At 43.1% G+C, this 21,392-nt stretch overlaps 1 protein-coding gene across 9 annotated transcripts in view; it reads left to right on the plus strand.

Annotated features, from left to right (window-relative positions):
• The window catches only part of REPS2 (RALBP1 associated Eps domain containing 2), a gene marked incomplete at its 5' end in the record, with an annotated part of 231,265 nt that overhangs the window by 55,318 nt on the left and 154,555 nt on the right, over window positions 1–21,392 (plus strand). For all 9 annotated transcript variants that reach the window (XM_079727343.1, XM_079727345.1, XM_079727349.1 and 6 more), the window contains one exon: window positions 12,728–12,851. In XM_079727343.1, coding sequence (XP_079583469.1) covers window positions 12,728–12,851 — 124 coding nt within the window. The remainder of the gene's footprint in view (window positions 1–12,727; window positions 12,852–21,392) is intronic.

The raw sequence follows: 21,392 nt of genomic DNA on the forward strand, positions 1-21,392 counted from the left end.
GCTGGATCTGGGGTCATAACCTCTGCCATTCATTCATTCATTCATTCATCTATCAATTAATTATCTTGGCTGGATTTGGTCTGCAATTTAGTATAGTCTCTCTGGTCCTAAATTAAATGGCATCTTGGGGGATCTGAAAGGTAATGGAGCTTCCAAAATTGATTTGCAACTTGGGAGTGGCTTACATGTTGGGAGATCTTGGATCATTGTGTGTTCCAGATGCATAGGGATGTTTTCAAAGAATGGTTATGAAGATTTATAACACCTTCTCCTTTTAAAACTAAAAAGCAAATAAGTGAAATAAGACAGATGAAGACAAATACTGCATGGTATCATATATGGAATCTAAAAAAAGAAAAAAAAATGTTGACCTTATAGAAACAGAATGGAATGGTGGTTGCCAGGGGTTGTGGGGTGCAGGAAATAGGGAGAGTCACTGGTGAAAGGGTACAAACTTTCAGCCCTAAGATGAATAAGATACGAGGATCTACTGTATAACATGGTGACTGTAGTTGATAATGGTATTGTGTAAGTGAAATTTGTTTAGAGAGTAGAACTTAAGTGTTCTTACACACACAAAAAAGGTAAATATGAGAGGTGATGAATGTGTCAATTAACTCGATGGTAGGAATCCTTTCACAGTCTATACGTACATTAAGTCATCACATTGTACACTTTACATATATGGCAATTTTATTTGTCAATTATACTACCTCAATAAGGGTGAAAAAAGCAAAATATCATTTTTAGCATGTGAATTATTGTATAGATTTTGCTGATATCTGAAAGATGGCTCCAGTTGGTTGCTGTGGAAGTTTATAGTAATGTAGGAAGCCCTAGTTCAAAAGCTCCTGAAAATTTTAAACAAATGTATATAAATGGGTGGAAAATGCGGTGGGGGATACATGTGTGTTCTTTTCTTCTACTGGAACTGTTCACTGTTTAAGTTGGAATTTACTTAGTGTAGCTGATTAGTTTAGGAAAATACCTTTCTGCCTGGCTTTGAGCATATCTGCAGGATGTCGTGCATTGCTCTGGGAGCCAGTGTCTTATCAGGGCTTGCTAACCCTTTCTGTAAAGGGCCCGGTAGTAAATATTAGGCTTTGAGGGCCAAGAGGCAAAATTGAGGATATTGTATAGGTATTTATATGACAAGAGAGAAAGCAAACTTCCACAAAGTTTTTATTGACAGAATTCAAAATATGATAATTGAGTACAAGTTTTTTTTTTGCGGGGGCGGGGATTAATACAGATCTACTAGTAAGAAGTATGGAATTTTTGTTTTGGGGATAACGTTTTACCTCACAGAGTTCAAAGTTAGTGTTCCCTGTCATCAAATTGACTGCAAATGTTCATCTGTAAAAACCACTCTCAGCACATACAAGACCAGGCAGTGGGCCAGATTCGGCTCGTGAGCATCAGTTTTCCAACCCCTGATGTAATGGAAAAACCTTTACATTTGGACCCAGGCACATGTAGGTCTGAGTACTGGCTCTGAACCTGTGACCTTGAACATCTCACTGAACTTTCTGAGTTGTGGCATTTATTTGTGCATAAACTGGAGGTAAGGACAGCCACCTCATGGAATAAATATCATCCCCATGTTTGTTACGATTTTTGTGTTAAGATTCCAGTTCTGTAGATGCTGATGTAACTTAGCTAGACTTACTTGGAATTAGTATTGGGCAGAGTCAAAAGCTGATTTGTCAGGGGATAAAATTTTCAAATGGTCTCAATGTACTATGTGAAAATATGTTTTTGCAGTGGAGAGATCTAGCAGTCACCATCTTAACCAAATGGCCAAACTTGGCAATTAGTGGTGGGATGTTTGGAAATTACATACCCCTCACTGTTGTGTACCTCTTACTATATCACAGTACCACCTGTGTGGTGTTCTTGCCAGAAATGTTTGACTTGAATGTTATCCCAAGGAAACAGAAATCCAAAATGTGGAACATTCTGCAGGACAACTGGCCTGAACTCCTGAAAGGATTGAGTGTCAATGAAGAACAGAGGTGGCATTGTTTTAGATTAGGGAAAGACAGAGGAGACATAAGATAAAAATGTAATGCATGAACATTGATTAAATCCTGGATGGGAGAAAGGAAATTCAGTTCTATAGGCCATTTTTAAGACGATTGAGGACATGAGAGTGTGGACCATATGTTGTGTGCTAATACTAATGGTGACTCCCTCAGATGTGGTGATGATGGGGGGATAGTGTAGGAGAATAGTCCTGTCTTGGTAGGTGAATAGTAAACTATTTAGAGGTGGGGGAGGGAGGAAAAGGGAGTTGGGGGGGATGAGAGAGAGAGAAAAGAGTAAGTCGTTTCGTTCAGCATGGCTTACTTCCTGTCTTGGCACTGCGTGTGGTACTTTCAGTGGGGAGGTGCCCAGGATACTTTAATAAGTACTTTCAGGTATTAGTGGGCTTCCGTGTCTGAAATCACACGTGAGCCCTGAATGTCTGTCTTCTCTTTAATGGGATGGGGCTTTGGCTTAGGCATGTGCTGGGGCGCCTCATGTTGGGTAATCAGACCTGGGGGTTCATATTTTCTTGGGTGGCTCACCCAGGTCCCTCTGGACTGAAAGTCCCTCTTGATATTTAGAACGTTTACATGAGTGGGAAAGGAAAACCCAGGACAGTGGACCTGACTCTTCAGCTGTTTCCCGAGAGGCTGAGGTACAGCTTATACGCATGTACTTTAAATCCTCTTTATTTCTGTTTTCGAGGGGCCTCTGTGGAGGCTGGCGTCTCCTGGGGTATGCTAAGCAGAAGGAGGCTGGGGGCAGAAGGCCGTGATGAATCTTTAGCGCACTGAGTGGCTGGAGCACCACTGAGGGGTTCTAGATTGTGAGGCCAAGGGCCAGGGGTAGAGGCCGAGGGCCAGGGGTCGGGGGCCGAGGGCCAGGGGTAGGGGCCCAGGGCCAGGGGTAGGGGGCGGAGGGCCAGGGGTAGGGGGCGGAGGGCCAGGGGAAGGGGCCCAGGGCCAGGGGTAGGGGCCCAGGGCCAGGGGTAGGGGGCGGAGGGCCAGTGGTAGGGGGCCGAGGGCCAGGGGTAGAGGCCGAGGGCCAGGGGTAGGGGCCCAGGGCCAGGGGTAGGGGGCCGAGGGCCAGGGGTAGGGGGCCGAGGGCCAGGGGTAGGGGGCCGAGGGCCAGGGGTAGAGGCCGAGGGCCAGGGGTAGGGACCCAGGGCCAGGGGTAGGGGGCCGAGGGCCAGGGGTAGAGGCCGAGGGCCAGGGGTAGAGGCCGAGGGCCAGGGGTAGAGGCCGAGGGCCAGGGGTAGGGACCCAGGGCCAGGGGTAGGGGGCGGAGGGCCCGGGGTAGAGGCCAAGGGCCAGGGGTAGGGGGCCGAGGGCCAGGGGTAGGGGGCCAAGGGCCAGGGCAGAGCGTGGTGCAGTCTGATACTCATTCTCTGACCCTGCCTGGTCCCTCCTAGCTGAGCAGGTAGGGGACAGAGCAGCTAATACTCTGTTATATTCCTGCAGGAGCTCTTCGGGCTCTGTGGTGTGAGATGACTAAAGCCCATTTAGCAGTCACTTGTAAAAGTAATTACAAGATGAGAGAAAGAAGAGCATTTTGGTACTATGGGCTGTGAAAGCCAATTAATTCAACAAACATTCATTGAGCAACCGAATATGTAGTAAGCATTGTAAAGTATAAGTCCTGGGGGATACAAATGATAAAGATATACTCTTGCCTTGTGCTGGGCACTTGAGGGGTATGGGAAAGAGATGGGGTACATGGGAGACAATGACCAGAATAGTGATTTTGCTCTATTAAAAGGCTAGTGATGTGACAGAAAAGTAGTGAAAAGGACTATGGGAATACAGAATGGAATTGACTATGGTTTCAAAGATAAGGTTGGTCTTTGAAGAAAGAGTCTGGTGGGTAAAGACGTGGGGAGGGGGGACTTTCCTGGTGGTCCAGTGGGTAAGACTCAGCGCTCCCAATGGAGGGGGCCTGGGTTTGATCCCTGGTCAGGGAACTAGATCCCACATGTATGCCGCAACTAAGAGTCTGCATGCAGCAACTAAGAAGTCCACATGCCACAACTCAGAAGTCCAAATGCCTCAACGAACATCTCATGTGCTGCAACTAAGACCCAGTGCAGGCAGAAGGAAGGAAGAAAGGGAGGGAGGAAAGAAAAGAAAGAAAGGAAAGAAACATTTAAAAACAAACAAACAAAAAAGAAGTGGGGAGACATCCAGCTTCCAGATGGGAGACATGCCAGGTGCCGAGAGGCCTGCATGGCTGTCCTGTGTTGAGAGGCTGGTTGGCATCTGGAGTGGCTGAAGCCTTGGATGCAGGAAGGGGAGGAGACAGGCTTGTTGGCAAGGTAGTTTGGGCCAGATGGGAGGGCCTGAAAACCATGGTCAGGGCTCTGGGTTTTACAAGAAAGGGCACGAGGAGCCCCGGAAGCCTGCTTGAGTTGGGGGGGCGGTCTTGTTTTAATAAGATATCATGGAGGGAATGTGGAGGATGGTGTGTGAGGTCTCAGGAGTCTGGGGGCCGGACTTGAAGGAGTAGGTTTGTGAGCAGAGACTCTGAACTTGGGGAGCTGTGGTGGAGGGAGAATAGAAAATAGGGGTCCGCTAATGTTCTTGGAGAATTCTTCCAACCCCTCACGCCAGAACTTTGAATTTTTAAATCTCTCTGAGGAAGTCTTTAAAAATACTTGAAGGAGGAAGCTTATTCAAACCTTTGAACAGTTTTGAAAATTTATTACATTTCAGCTCGGAAGGAAAGTATTATTTCAGGCAAACTGGAACGGGTGTGGACTGATTACTCAGCACAGCCACTTAATCTTTCAGAATTAGGTAGGAGGGAAGCTATTTTAGTGGCCTTCCATCTTCTTCCAGAATTTGGTCCAGGTTCCTCCCAAATGGTCAGTGAATTTTTCTGATGCGTGTCCAGCACCCCGACAGTTGAGCGTACATCTGTAGGCTGTGAGGAAGTTGATTTCATCCATTCCTTTTTTTTTCTTCCCATCTCTTGCCTTCCACCTGAGAAAACAAACATGAGTCCATAGGTTCTTGTTATGTGTTAGAACTTTGCACAATGTGTAACCTAAGATGGATCCAGCTGAGAGGGTTGCAGGTTTGGAGTTTAGACTAAAGAAGAGGAGTGGAGTCTTTTCATTTTTTCTTTATTTTGAGAAAATCTTGGCAACTGGGACTGTTTGAAGGAGCAGTTACATAAAATATCTCCTGCTAGTTGAGTATCTGGGATAAAGCACCACAATTTTTTCTTTAGATTGCATTAAAACATTTCTACCCACAATTTAGAACTTTTCCATGGAGAATTTAGACTTAGAACATTTTGAACCTCAATAAAGAAAAAAAAACTTACAGAATTAACCTGCATCTTGGACTGAGAAGCCTCAAGCTTACGAGATTCCATATGTAAGTTCCAAAGGCCTATAATTTATCATCCTTGCGGCTTGACTATTTCAGAAAGTTCTTGGCATGTCTCATGGAGATTTGGTGTACAAAGAGCAAGAAGAGTGGCCTATGGGCTTACCTCACTTATGTGTGTATATTCTACATTGGCTACAAAGCAGTGATTCTACCGGTATATGGGAGCAAAGGACAGATTCCAAGGTAAATGAGGCGGTTTACTAATGCCAGATCTGGGTGTTAGTCTTGAAGTATCATAGTGAATATTTTAGCAGCAATTTCAGTTACCTTTAGTTAAGAGCTTTTCTAGTCCTATGTGATAGTTATGGTAAAGGAAGTTTACCTTGATAATAAATTAACACTGACTGAAATATAGTTGTTAAATTGTTCATATCACAAGGATTACAATTTCTTAATATTAAGGAATTACTCTGCAAGACTATATTGATGATGTTAGTTTTTTTTCATGTATAGGCAATCCTGTATCCAAAGATGTGTAATTTATTTATTCACAGTAAGGAATGTATTATAAAACTCAATTACTTGAGCTTCCCTGGTGGTGCAGTGGTTAAGTATCTGTCTGCCAATGCAGGGGACACAGCTTCGAGCCCTGGCCCGGGAAGATCCCACATGCCGCGGAGCAACTAAGCCTGTGTGCCACAACTACTGAGCCTGCGCTCTAGAGCCCGCAGGCCACAACTACTGAAGCCTGCACACCTAGAGCCTGTGCTGCGCAACAAGAGAAGCGATGACAGTGAGAACCCCGCGCACTGTAACGAAGAGTAGACCCCGCTTGCAGCTACTAGAGAAAGCCCGCACACAACAACGAAGACCCAATGCAGCCAGAAAAAAAAAAACAAAACTCACTTACTTTTTATTTGTGAGGGTTGCTTCATTCACTTGATGGAGAATTTTTTGGACTGTATCCTGTATGCCTATCCTTGCGCTAGGAGATAAATAGAAGTTACCCATTGCCCTTGGAGAGAAGACATTTTAATGGGAGCAGATAATTATAATATTTGATAAGTGCTGAAATAGACATTAAAAAGCTTGAATATGGAGAATTTCAAAATGTATACGAACATACACAGTAGGAGGATGAGCCCTCACAAACCTGTCACCCAACTTCAGGCATTTTCAACTCTTGGTAATGCTTGTTTCACCCATACTCTCCAGTTACTCCTTTTCCTCCTTTTATTTTGGAGCAAATCCAAGACAATAAGGTATCATGTGATAGACATTTATAGACATTTGAATAGTCAGAGAGTACACAGGGAAAAGAGACTATACCTGGTGACTTGAGAAGGAGCTACAGAGCAGTAACGTTTGAGTTTAATCTAGTGGGGAGTGAGGATGTTCTAGGTCGAGGTGAATGGGATGGAACCCAACAATTATTGAACACTGCTAAGCATCATATCAGGTTCATTTAGTACATTATTTAATTTTTTCCCTCATAGTCTTATGGGAGAGACAATATCTCTATTTTATCAATATATATGAGGAAACTAGATTTCAGCCTGACCAACCTTGACTTCAAGGCTGTTTAGTTTCCCATCTTCTGTGCCGTGTACCTTAGGCACAGAAATGTAAAAGGTCAGGATGTGCTTGGGAAAGCAGGAGAAGCTGAATGCAGCTACAGAATTGTGTGCATGTGTGTGTCCAGAGGTGAAACTAGAGAAGCTGCTCAGGGCCAGGTTGTGAAGGAACTTTAATGCTGCGCTAAGAAGATAGAATTTTGTCCTGAGGTGGTGGGGGTCCAGGCTGAGATGCCTTTAAGCATGAGAACAGTATTGTTAGCTTTTAAAAGGCAGGTATGCAGGCACTATGGAGGATGAACTGGAGTTGGAAGATGAGCTGAGGAGAGACTGGTTCGAGAAAATTATTTGTTCAACCACTATTTATTAAGCATAATCAACGTGGCAGGGAAAGGAACTGGTGAGTAAGACATACATCTCCCTATTTCATGGAGCTTAGCCTAGTAGAGAATCAGTTACATGCAAATGGCCTATCGTGATGTGATTTTATAATAAGAAATATATATTTGGTCTTCAACCCAGTTCCTGGCACAGAGCTCCAAAAACCCTTGGGATTTCCTGTGATAAGAGCAATAAAGGTGTCTTGTTATGTTAACGAGGTGACTTTTGGAAAAGTCCCTAGGTAACAAGGTTGGAGGCTGCTTCCAGGGGACCAGATGGTTAGAGGGTTGGAACTTTCAGTACTCCCCCCCAAGCCCCTCCCAAACTGGAAACCATACCGATGTCCAGTGGCAGGGGATAAATAATACTGAGTGACAACAAAAATGAGTGAACCGCAGTTTCACTCAACAGCTTGGAAGAATGTCACAAACAAGTTTAGAAACAAGCAAGACTAATCTGTAGTATTAGAAGTTAGGAAGATGAAGGGTGGGTAGTGACTGAAAGGAGCTTCGAAGGGGGGCTTCTAGAGGCTTGTAAGTTTTGATTTCTTTCATTTTTAAAAAAAAATTATTTATTTTAAAAAAAATTATTTATTTATTTGGCTGCGCTGGGTCCTAGCTGTGGCATGCGGGATCTTCATTTCGGCATGTGGGATCTAGTTCCCTGACCAGGGATTAAACCCAGGCCCGCTGCATTGGAGCGTGGAGTCTTAACCACTGGACCACCAGGGAAGTCCCTATTTCTTGATCTGGGTGCTCGTTATGTAGTTGTATTCAATTTGTGAAAACGCATCTAACTACATACCATACACTTATTTGTATGCTTTTCTGTTTGTATATTATGTTTTTCTATAGGGATATACTTCAATAAAAAGCTAAATATATAAATTATTGGAAAAAAGTTTAAGTTTCAAGAGCAACATTTCTTCTAGAAACAAATTCTGATAATAAGTATTGATGCCTCCTTGTACACCTGAGGAAAACTGACGCACTATTATATGAAAGTCACACTTTAAAAAAGAAACCTGTCCCTGTACAGTAATTTGTGTGAATTCTATTAAAAAATAAAATATGTCACGATGGCCAGGTGAGATATTAGGAAGGATTAAGGCATGGCAGAGGAGAAGATAGCCTTGATTTGGCAGATGGTTCTGTGATAGATGTGGATGTGGTTAGCGTCGAAGATAAGTTTCTGATTTGGGATATGGAATTGTTGATGCCAGCAACTGAGGCGAGGGCTGCTGGAAGATCTGCAGGTTCAAGGATATGTGGGGAGGGGCAAGTGAGTAGGGCTTATTTAATTTATGTTATGTCTGAGATGGCTTAGGGTGTCCACGTAGAGATGTCCAGTACGGTTTTGGAAAAGTGCATGAAGTATCTGAGTTCTTAGGTTTGGAGAGAGCGGTTTGGTGATCATTAGCGTTTGGATGGTCACTGAAGCCTGGGGAAAGAATGAGATTACCAAAGAGCAGTGATTCTCAACCTTGGCTGCACATTAGAATTACCTTGAGAGCTTTACAAAAATACCCATGCCTGGGCCACACCACTGACCAATTAAAGCAGAATCTTTGGGGGTGGAGGCTAGGTCTCTTTATTTTTCAGAAGCTCCTCAGGTTATTCTAATTTGCAGCTAGAATGGGAACAAAATAAACAAGTAGACCAAAAAATTAGACAATGGCATGTTTATTGAATGGACACTATTGTGGGCACTACTACTTTAGCCTTCGTGAGGTAAGTACCTGTTTACACTTAAGGGGAGACTGAGGCACAAGAGATAAGCAACTTGCCTTAGGTTATACAGGTAGCCAGTTGGTGCTAGGGCCAGGATTCACACCTAAGTCATTTACTCCAAGAACTGTTCTCTTTACCATAACACCCTATTGCTTCTCCACTCAAGAATGAATCTGGGGCTTCCCTGGTGGCGCAGTGGTTGAGAGTCTGCCTGCCGATGCAGGGGACGCTGGTTCGTGCCCCGGTCCGGGAAGATCCCACATGCCGTGGAGCGGCTGGGCCCGTGAGCCATGGCCGCTGAGCCTGCGCGTCCGGAGCCTTTGCTCCGCAACGGGAGAGGCCACAACAGTGAGAGGCCCGCATACCGCCAAAAAAAAATTAAATAAATAAATAAGCTCTTAATAAATTATTAATATTATTTTTAAAATAAATATTGTCATACCATGTAGAACTGAAATTATACTCATAGGCTTATCTCTTAAAATAGCTGAAAAGAAGTTGAGAAAGATGGAAGGAACTGCAACATCTAGCTAGTCTTTGCTTAACAAACCTTCACTCTCCATCACCCACCAGCTCCGAACACTGATCAAAGAAATGGGTCCTTTTTCTGCCTACGGATCAGCTACATAATTTACATAGATGTGGATGTGAGGCACGAAGGGGTTAAGTAACTTGCCATAGATCACACATCTAGTAAAAGGCAGGGCCAACGTTCAGAGGGTGTTCTAAAGGTGCACGGTTCTTAGCATATGCTAAGCATTTGGTAACTGTTACAGGAGTGACTCAGCATATATAGCCACTGGATAAAGAGACATCAACATCTTTTTCTTACATGTTTTGTTACATGTGTTCAGTGGAGGGGGGGTTCCTTTGTTCTGTATTCTACTTTACTAATTCTCTCAAGTTGCCTTTCTTATAACCAGTGTTCAGAGTAAGGGAATGTGTGCCAGGACAGTGTAGTGGTTAAAAGTGTAGGTTCAGGGCTTCCCTGGTGGCGCAGTGGTTGAGAGTCCGCCTGCCGATGCAGGGGACGCTGGTTCGTGCCCCGGTCTGGGAAGGTCCCACATGCCGCGGAGCGGCTGGGCCCGTGAGCCATGGCCGCTGAGCCTGCGCGTCCGGAGCCCGTGCTCCGCAACGGGAGAGGCCACAGCAGTGAGAGGCCCGCGTAACGCCAAAAAAAAAAAAAAAAGAATGAATCTGGGAGGGTTGAGACTTTGGAATGGCAGTGTGAGAAACTCAGCAGATCCTCTTTCCAGTGAAACAGCCTCTTAACTGGTAAAAACTGTAAAGGATAATCATTTAAAGTCTCTGGAAATTGACCTGAAGACATACAGCAAACGTAGAAACATTTATTCAAGAAAATCTCCTAAATCTTAGTAAGAACAGTGAGCCAGCAGCCTTTGAGCCATGACCTCTTCCTCTCCCCACCCCCACCAGTTCCACATGGTGGAGGCTCTGTTTTCGGTGCGTCTAGCCGAGAAGACAGGACTCACTCCCCCCAACCCCAGCTCATAGTTTAGGGCTAGGAGAGGTGGACTGTGGGCTACTGGAAGTACCAGAAGTACCAGCAGGAGAAAGAGAGAGAGGGCCAGAAAAATATTTGAAGAAATAATAGCCAAAAACTACCCGAGTTTGATGACAAACACTAGTCTTCACATCCAAGAAGCCCAGCTCTGTCCTGACTCCTTCTGTGGCTGCCAGTCTCACTGTGACTGCAGGCTGGGGTTGCCTGCAGTACAGTGAAAATACCTGGAATGCGGGTGGGAGAGAATGGAAGTAAGGCCAGTTAAAATGCCACAAAGCTTGCTGTTCTTCCTGAGATTCAGCTGTTTTTCTTGAATAAACACTCCCCGGATTGCTGCAGACTTTTGGTTAATTTCCAGAGTTGTGTCCATTTTAGTTGGTTTCTCATTGCTCTGATGGGGGAGAGAATTTTTGGAGACCCTTATTCTGTTATTTTTTGTTGACATCCCAGTTGAATTTTAATAGGAATTTTCTTCAGATTACTTAGTGTCTGTTTATAGTTTGTTCTGAAAGTGTTTGTGAGGTTAATTATAGGAAATCTAAACTCTATCCATAAGACCAACTAAGAATAATAAAAAATGCACAGTGTATCTTTATAGCAGAATATTATGCAGTTGTTAAAGCGGTAATTTTAACTGTGCGCTAGAGAAAAATATTCAGGGGATGATGCTAAATGAAAAGCAAGTTGCAAAATAGTATGTGGTATTCTATTTTCATAAAGTTTGAATAAGCAACAAGAAAAACAGGTGTGTGCTATATATATATGCTGAGAACATTTCTAGAAGAAATGTATAGTGTTTTCCTCTGGGGCACAGGGAGTGGGGGTGCTTCTTACTTCTTCACCCCCACTTACTATTATTTGAACTTTTGAGTATCTGTTACTTTGAAGTAACTTTAAAGAAGTCATTGAAGGGAATTCCCTGGTGGCGTGGTGGTTAAGAATCCGCCTGCCAATGCAGGGGACATGGGTTCGAGCCCTGGTCCCACATGCCGTGGAGCAACTAAGCCCATGCGCCACAACTACTGAGCCTGCGCTCTAGAGCCTGTGAGCCACAACTACTGAAGCCCACGCGCCTAGAGCTTGTGCTCCGCAGCAAGAGAAGCCACTGCGAGGAGAAGACTGCGCACTGCAACTAGAGAAAGCCCGAGCAAGGCAACAAAAACCCAGCGCAGCCCCCCCCAAAAAAAGTCATTGAATATTTAATGTTATTTTTAAGCTACCAATAGGGCATATCATGTTAGCTTAAGGTCTGCAAATGAAAGATTGCAATATCTTGATAATATTTGTGTGTATGTTACTTTTTTTTCTCTGAAGTGTGTACTCAAGATGTAATTTTAATGTTTAGGAAATCATTTTGCTTGAGAACTTGAAAAATAATGAACTCAGGTTTCCCCGGTGGCGCAGTGGTTAAGAATCTGCCTGCCAATGCAGGGGACATGGGTTCAGTCCCTGGTCCGGGAAGATCCCATATGCCACGGAGCAACTAAGGCTGTGCGCCACAACTACTGAGCCTGCGCTCTGGAGCCCGCGAGCCACAACTACTGAAGCTGCGTGCCTAGAGCCTGTGCTCTGCAACGAGAAGCCACCGCCAGGAGAAGACCGCGCACCGCAACAAAGAGCAGACCCCACTCACTGCAACTAGAGAAAGCCCATGTGTAGCAACGAAGACCCAACGCAGCCAAAAATAAATAAATTAAATAAATTAATTAATTAAAAAATCATTAAAAAAATGAACTCACTTTTAATTTCGATCAACTAGGATAATCCACAAGTAGTCGTTATGACTAATCTGTTCTCTTTTCACCCCAGTGACTTCTAGACTTTAGACTTTGTATGTTACAATCCACCCCCTGAAAAAGTCACTGTTTTGTAAGAAGCTTAACAGCCATCTTTTTGTCACCTTTATTTTTATCTTTGAAAGAGGAGGAATAATCACCCAGTCCTGAAACATCACGCGTAGGTAGAATTGAATTATCCAAATTGAAAACCTCCGTGCAAACTGGAGGAAAAAGAATCCAACCAGCGTGTACCCGTAGGTTCTCCAGGGACTTTTTGGTTAGTTACCCCATGAAATCCTTGAGATTTCATAATCTATTTTGTCTCATTTTGCTGTTATGAAATGGAGTTTTCAGCATCCCTTCTCTTGTCTGTTTTCAGATCACAGAACTCTGTGGTGTCAAGCGGGTTGGTTATTTTGGTCCAACACAGTTTTACGTTGCCCTGAAATTAATTGCTGCAGCACAGTCTGGCCTCCCCGTGCGGATAGAGAGTATTAAATGTGGTAAGTATCTCCCATTGATACATTTTATTATCCATGACAGGTTTCCTGTTTGTGAGAACTATTTTTAGTGGGTTTAAGGCCTGTTCTATAAGCATTTGTGGAATTTTTCCTTTCTTCCAACTCTTCTTTAAAGTAAAATAAAACTTACCAGGTATCTTAGTGTTTTTTTTTTTTAATGAGAAAAAAATTCAGAGAGTGACCTGAGATTAGTTCCTTTTAACTCACTTGCAGTTAAAAATAGATTTCGTTCTTTAGCGGGCAGAGGTTGGGATGGGGATTCTAGAGCCTGTGGCAAATAATAAGACCGTTTAATTTTCCACTCGAGGAATCTATAATGTCGTTTAAGGCTCTGTTAGGGCTGAGTAACTGGGAGAATTTGAGTGGAACTGCCCCTTCTGTCTCTCTTCTTTCCCTGCCAGGCACGTCAGGTATGATCATCTTTTAATCTCCCAATTCCCAAAGCACTATTTTCATGATTGTTAAGTACTCGGGGGCTACCAAAAGTTTTGCAGAATGAATTTATCTTCTCAAAGCTTTGATTTACCATTTTCTTACCTTGCTGTCCCTGCCCCCAACCCACAACATACTTGAGCACTTAAACCAAAAGTAAAGCCCCAAACTCTTAGCATCATTTGCACTGCTTCAGTACTGGTTTTACCAGGCTGTTTAAAGAAGGTGATTATTCAGTGGATGTGCTGAGGTCCTTTTTGAGTTCACTCTGATATGAATTACTTTCCTATGGCCACAGAGCTATGCAGGAACTTTGTCCTTTTCCTCATTTTGAGATAAAAATCACTCAGCTGTTCCTACCTGTTCTCTGAAGTCCCTGGTGGACCTCGACGTGGGTTGAGGATTTATGGTTAGTCCATGACAGCTGCAAATAGCAGAGAACATTCTGATCGCTTGACTATGGGAAATGAAGCCTTTTTACACTAACCATCAGGAGGCCGCAATCATCCTGCTAACCTTTATTAAAGGCTTAGTGGGTGCCAGACACTGTCTCATTTAGTCCTCATGACATCTACCTAAATTAGATAATTGTGTCAGTTTCCATTGCCTTCGATAAGCTGTGATAACAAGTACCATTGAAATCTCAGTGCCTAATGGAATAAAGGCTCGCTTCCTGCTTTGCGGTGGGTCAGGTTGAGTAACTTGCCTAAGGATTGTAACGTTCTAACCAGCTCTGGCCAGGAGCTCAGCCTCCAGTTCCCATGCTCTTCATTGCTATGCAGAGTAGCCTCTTCTGGATGATTCTTTCTGTTTAGTAAGGTGCTGACTCTAATCTGTAATCCTGGATGTTTTCCGAATGGGAAAAAAAAAAAATCTGACCCCCAAAGCATCCCTCAGTATTAGAAAATTTGGTTCCAAAATAGGTTTCATGATGAAGTATTATTTCAGTGGCTGGTTTGGTGTCTAATGGTCACTGCTATCATTCATTTGCTGTGATTAGTTCAAAGTTACAGCTCACTGAATTTCAATTTGTGGTAGGCAGTGATAGTTTCCATTCCATTGTAAACGGTCATTAAGCTTTACTGTAGTATCCCCCAACTTCATCTTCTGGAAGAGTTAAGAGCTGCTTTGTTGTATAAAAGAATAAACTTCTGACACCTTTGTTGCTTATATCTGGTTAGACTGAAGTCTTTTACCTGATTTGTGCTCAGATCTACAGCTTAATTTCCTGGAGGGAGGGGGTGGAAGGGATGGACTAAGTTATCACTTGTGTAAAGGATTAACCCTTTTCCCAAATACAAGGCTTTCTCCATTGTATTTTATAAATCCTGATGCTGCCTTTTACCTCTGAGGGTTTAAGTCTACTCAGAGTTAATTCTGAATTTCCTTCCTTCATTTAAAGATTTATTAAATGATAGTTATTTGCAGTCAGCATATGTTGAGTAAGGATGAGGGCAAGACTGGGCCAAACTTTGAGCTGCTACTTAGCATTTTCCGATTTGTTGCTTGAAATCCATTAGCTTAATGTTTGATGACACAAACCTTGAAGGCCAAAGAGAATGCTCTCTGAGAACCTAACCTGAAAGGCTACTACCTTTAAAAGGCCCTGTCACCCCCAAGGAGTTGTGAGTCTGCCCCTCCTTTTGTAAGAGTCATACCCTTATTTCATGAATGACATGTGCCTGTGTGTATGTGTGTGTTAACCTGTAACCCCTAGCCGTTCCCATTTTGCTGAATACCCCTACCATATGCAGTTGCTTAAGCCAGGAACTTAAAAGCCATTCTTTTTTTTTTTTGATATTTATTTTTTCTTATTTTTTGGCTGCACTGCACAGCATGTGGGTAGAAGCCCTTCTTTTTTTTTTTTTTTTTTGCGGTACGCAGGCCTCTCACTGTTGTGGCCTCTCCCGTTGCGGAGCACAGGCTCCGGACGTGCAGGCTCAGCGGCCATGGCTCACGGGCCCAGTCGCTCCGCGGCATGTGGGATCTTCCCGGACCGGGGCACGAACCCGTGTCCCTTGCATCGGCAGGTGGACTCTCAACCACTGCGCCACCAGGGAAGCCCTAGAAGCCCTTCTTGATTCCCCCCTTTCCCTCATTCACAATATAATCCATCAAAATCCACTGCCCATTCCCTCCATGTCTCTGCCTCTGCTGGACCAGGCCACCTGCAGCCACACCTGAGCACCACGATGATTTTGTCATTGGTTTCTTGGCCTTCTCTCTTCTCTACTCCAGTCTCTTTTCCCACACAGCGGTAAGAGTGATCTTTTCAAAATAGCCACCAGATCATTTTATCCAGCTTCTTGAAACCCTCCCAGTGGTTGCTTGTTGTACATAGTGCTATGTTCGGAGTCCCTACACTGATCTCTAAGGCCCTGCATAACCTAGTCTCTGCCTACTTCTCCGTCCTCATCTCAAACCTCTTCTTCTTGCTTGCAGTCTGTCCCCCAGCCTCACTGGCCTTCTAGCCATTTCTGGGCCACCTCTTTTCCTGTTGTAGGAAAGACTATATGTTATGTCGACGTGTTGGGTTGCTAGCGGTCTGTTTTCCCCTCTCTCCTTCCCATGCTGGCTCCTCCTCCTTATTCTTCAGGATTCCGAGGCTGTCCCCACCATCCTATCTAAAGTATGTCCTGTCAGATTAATTCATCAACAAAGGAACCAGCATGTAGTAAAGCTGGTTCAAGAAAGTCAGAAGTATTTATAGTCATGGAAAGAAAGAATGCTGGAATAAGATTGCTAAATTACATATAAAATTGATTAATGCCCTACAGCACAATAAAACTGTAACTGGATTATTATACTGTTTTCTAAGATAAAATTCATTTGCATTGCTGTCAGACAAGAAGTATTTGTTAGCTAACAGTTTTCTACAAGTTAATATCTACCCTTTCAGTATTGTAAAATGCCTAATCAAGAGTAAATAGTAACTTAAAAAGCACACATCCCTAGGGAATGAGGTACTCCTTGGATGGGCCCTAATGCTAGATAATGTGGCAGGCCCCTCCCTACTTTATTCTCTCTCACTGCCTGCTCCTTCATAGGACTTTTATCAGAGTTTGTAAATACTCCTTTACAGGTTTGACAAGTTTTTTGTCTGTCTTCCTCAGCAGTCTGCAAGTCCAAGGGGAAGGGAGGGGCATCTGGTAATCCCTGCACTGAGGGGCCTTGTGGGTACTCAGAGCATGTTTGTTGAATGAATGAATGAATGACTGAATGATTGAATGAATGAAGACATAAATGCCTATGCATGGGGAGCGAGTCTTAATCAGCTGCCACTCTTTAAACTCAAACATTTGGAATTCAGGTTCACCTGGAACTCCTGAGGGATGCCTACAGAAGTCATCTTTCTCAGGCTTTGGTTCCCACCCTCGTCTGCACTTGAGAATCATCTAGGTAACTTTAAATGCAAAATAAAAAATACAAGTACCTGGGGCCACCTGCAGAAATTATCGTTAAATTAGTCTCAGGGGTGTGGCCTGAGCGTGGGGGGGGTTTTCAGAGCTCCCCAGGTGATTCTTCTGTGGAGCCAGGGTTCAGAGTGACTTCTAAAGACAGCTGGGTGGAGTATTTTCAGGAGCTTTGCTTAAGCTCTGAGTACAGATTTGGTCACATCAGGGCCTGAACTGGGGGTAGGCAAGAGGCGCCCAGGGTGTATAACTGTAGGGGATGCTCGCTCCCCGGGCCCTGCAAGTGCTGACACTGCCTTTCCAGGGCCCTGAGAGGGCTGGCCCCAGGCTTCTCTCTGGCCTCACCCTAGTGGGAGCTGGGGCAACACGTTTGGTGAAAGCTGACTGAGAAGGGCAGACGGCGGGTGTGAAGTTCAGGGCCAGCAGAGAATTCCTGCAGAGGAAACCACGTGCGAACATTTGCCCTGGGAGCTCCTGTACCTTCCTCCTTTCCGAAGACAGGCCAAGAGTGGGTGTGAGGACCGAGGGAAGGTGTAGCAGGGCCAAGAGTAGGGTTTTGAAGCCTTTTGGTGCCATGGGCCCCTTTGGCAGTGTGAAGCTTGTGGACCCCTTCTTGGGATAATGTTTTTGTTTTTTTTTAAAATTTTCATTGGAGTATAGTTGCTTTACAATGTTGTGTTAGTTCTGCTGTACAGCAAAGTGAATCAGGTATATGTATACATATATCCCCTCATTTTTGGATTTCCTTCCCATTTAGGTCACCACAGAGCAGTGAGTAGAGTTCCCTGTGCTCTACAGCAGGTTCTCATTAGTTTTCTATTTTATACATAGTATCAATAGTGTATAGATGTCAATCCCAATCCACCAATTCATCCCACCCCCACTTACCCCCCTTGGTAGCCATACGTTTTTTTCTCTACATCTGTGTCTCTGTTTTGGAGTAATATTTTAAATATTTTATAGTTAAATATTTAAATATTTAAATATTTTAAATGTGGGATTATAAAGGAAACCAATTAAAACTGACCCTTGAACAACTGGAGGGTTAATCCATGTATAATTTATAGTCGGCCCTCCATATCCGCGGTTCCTCCACATCCATGGACCCAGCCAACCGCAGACCGTGTAGTTCTGTAGTATTTACTCTTGAAAAATATCTGCGTATAAGTGGACTCACAGTGTTCAAAGCTACGTTGTTCAAGGGTCAACTGTATTTTGAAATTAAAACTGAGATATTTAAAAAAGTTGTTATATAGCAATATACATGCTTCTTTATTAATGTATTAAATAAAAGATCTGTGATCCAAATAACTAGCATACTTTCAGAACAGTGATGAACATAAACAGTACTTCAGGATGTCCACAGCAACTGTAATGTGATATAAAAATATCTGATTTCGGCGGGTGACAAAGTTGCAAGCACTGCTAACGATATTACAGCAGTTAATTGCTTACATTCATAATTGAAAGAAATGCTAACTTATGGTTAGGGTAGGGAGAATAAAGATGTAATTTACTTTCTTATCCAACATGACAGACCCCTTGATTTTTTTCCACAGCCCCTTTAAAGGGGAGTCTCTGAACCCCAGTAGTGCAATAATGTGATTCATGTGGCTTCTAGGGCTGTGTTCCTCATTCCTGACCTGGTGGTAGTCTGGCACAGTCTATAGGGAAAGGAGAAAGAATTAGGACAAAGGAGTGAGTTATTTATAAAAGGAAATGTGTTCAATTTTAAGATGGTGTTTTTGGTTTCCTTTTGTTAAATGCTCTTTTATGAAATTGATTATGGATAATTGTAACTTACCATCACCCCTCCAAAAAAATTAAAAGATCAGCCTTCCCACACCAGCCTTCACCTGCTCATCTAGCTTCCCATTTCCAACTTAGCAACAAGTTTTTCCAAATTAACAGGTGGATAGTGCAGGTAGGCAATTATAAGGTTTTGATCAACCCAGGTTTGGGTTAGTAAGACCAACCTGATGTTTTTCCAAAGTAACTTAAGGAAAATGTGTGGGTTTGGCTTCACTTTGGAATTACTGAACATCGTTGTCATTAATTTTTGTTAACCTATAAGTAACTGGTATAAATGAATAGGCGACGAAAAGTAGTGAGAAGAGAAGGGAGCCCCAGGAGGCCAGGAGTGTTGTTAAGGCTGTAGCTCTGCCGCCATTTTGCTGCATGAGTAAGACAAGACCCACCCTCCCCTTCTTGGGCTCAGTTCCTCACCTGTAAGATGTGGATAATTCCAGTAGATTTTCTCTAGACCATTTCCCCCTCTGAAACGCCACAGTTTCAGCCTGAATGTTCAAACCTGCAATACAAAGACTATTTTAATTTTCAGGATGACAGTGTAGCCTAGTGGCTAAGAGTGTAGGCCCTAGCAGTAGACTACCTGATTTTGAATCCCTGCTCCATCACTCTTTATTTGTGTACCCTCAGGCAAGTTTCTTAATCTCTTTGAGCTTAAATGGCTCATGTGGAGAAAGGGGTGTACCAATAGTAGCTGCCTTGTAGTGTTTTTTGGCCAAGCATCTAAACTGTGCTGTCTCATATGGTAGTCACTAGCCACGTGCGGCTGGCTACTGAGCATTAAAAATGTGTGTAGTGCGAGTGAGGAATTGAATTTTTAATTAAATTAATAATTAATTTAAATTATTTAAAATGTAAATTAAAAACTCAAGTAATGTAAAATATTTTTCCATTAAATGCAACTGTATTGTTTTAGTAAGACTACATTTTACTTGAACCACTGTATTGTGTAACACAGGGGTCAGCAAACTTTCCCTGTAAAGGGCTAGGTAGTGGATATTTTAGGCTTTGTGAGCCATGTGGCCTTTGTTGCAAATATCCAACTCTGCCCCAGAACTGTGAAAGCAGAAGTGGACAATATGTAAACAAAAGAGTGTGGCTGTGTTCCAGTGAAACTATTTATGGACATTGAAATTTGTATTTCATAATTTTCACGTCCTGAAATATTTTTCTTTTGATGTTTTCCAAACATTCAAAAATGTAAAACCCATTCTTTTTTTTTTTTTTTTTTTTTTTTTTTGGGCGGTACGTGGGCCTCTCACTGTTGTGGCCTCTCCCGCTGCGGAGCACAGGCCCCGGACGCGCAGGCCCAGCGGCCGTGGCTCACGGGCCCAGCTGCTCCGCGGCATGCGGGATCCTCCCGGACCGGGGCACGAACCCGTGTCCCCTGCATCGGCAGGCGGACTCCCAACCACTGCGCCACCAGGGAAGCCCCCATTCTTTTTTTTAATGGTAATACTATTTTTTAAAACTGAAGTATACCTTGATGTACAATATTATGTAAGTTACAGGTATACGGTATAGTGATTCACAATTTTTTAAGGTTATATTCCATTTATAGTTATTATAAAACATTGGCTATATTCCCTCTGTTGTACAATACATCCTTATAGCTTACTTTGTGCATAATAATAGGCAGCAGGTTGAATGTGGTCCATAGGTATATCCCCAAGATAAATGAATTCATGTCTGTCAAAAACCATCTATAAGAATGTTCATAGCAGCTATATTCCTAATGGCTCCAAACTGGAAACAACCCAAATGTTTATCACAGGAGACTGGATTTAAAAAATTTCAATATATTCATAAAAAATGGATTATTCCATAGCAATGAAAAAGAATGAATTATGTCTTTGGATGATTATGTGGTGCATTGGATGATTATCACAGACAAAGTGTTGGTCAGAGAAGGTGGTCACAAAGATTAATATTGTATGATACCATTTTGTGAAGTTCTATAATGGCAAAGGTAATCTGTGGATTTAGAAATTAGAATAGGTTGCTAAGTGGGACAAGGCGAGGGGATTAACTAGAAAGGGATATGAAGGCAAATTCTATATGATGGAAATGTATCTTAATTTGGGTGTTTGCTATGAGCTTATATATACATTTGTTAAAAGTCTTCAGGTGGTACACTTAAGCTTTATATAAATCATCCCTCCACACAAAATACTTACGTAATTTAAGAAGAAATCAGTTAGTTGTTAACATTTAACATTATAGTATTTCTTTTTTTTTTTTTTTTGCGGTATGCGGGCCTCTCACTATTGTGGCCTCTCCCGTTGCGGATCACAGGCTCCGGACGCACAGGCTCAGCGGCCATGGCTCACGGACCCAGCCGCTCTGCGGCATGTGGGATCCTCCCGGACCAGGGCACGAACCCGTGTCCCCTGCACCGGCAGGCGGACTCTCAACCACTGCGCCACCAGGGAAGCCCTATAGTATTTCTTAGTCAAATCCAGATTTCTGGCCATAATGGTCCATATTCCTTCATAGCAACCATCAGCCAAACTGTGCTGTTCCAGTAGGGTAGCCAGTAGCCACACTACTGTGGCGCCTGAGTGCCTGAAATGTGGTGTATCTGAATTGAGGTCTGTGGTACAGGTAAGTACACATGGGGGTTTGAAGCATTAGTCTGAAAAAAGAATGTAAACTATTATATTAATTTTTATCTTGATCACATGCTGTAATCTATAACATTGGGTTAAAATATACTAAATTAATTTCACCTGTATCTTTTGTGCTTTTTTCAACTTCAAAAATTCTAATTGTGACAAAATATATAGAACATAAAATTTACCATCTTCACCATTTTTAAGTGTACAGTTCAGTAGTGTTTAGTTGTTGTGCGACCAATCTCCCCACCTTG

Source organism: Hyperoodon ampullatus (assembly GCF_949752795.1).
Source record: "Hyperoodon ampullatus genome assembly, chromosome: X".
In the NCBI taxonomy this organism is placed as follows: domain Eukaryota; kingdom Metazoa; phylum Chordata; class Mammalia; order Artiodactyla; family Ziphiidae; genus Hyperoodon; species Hyperoodon ampullatus.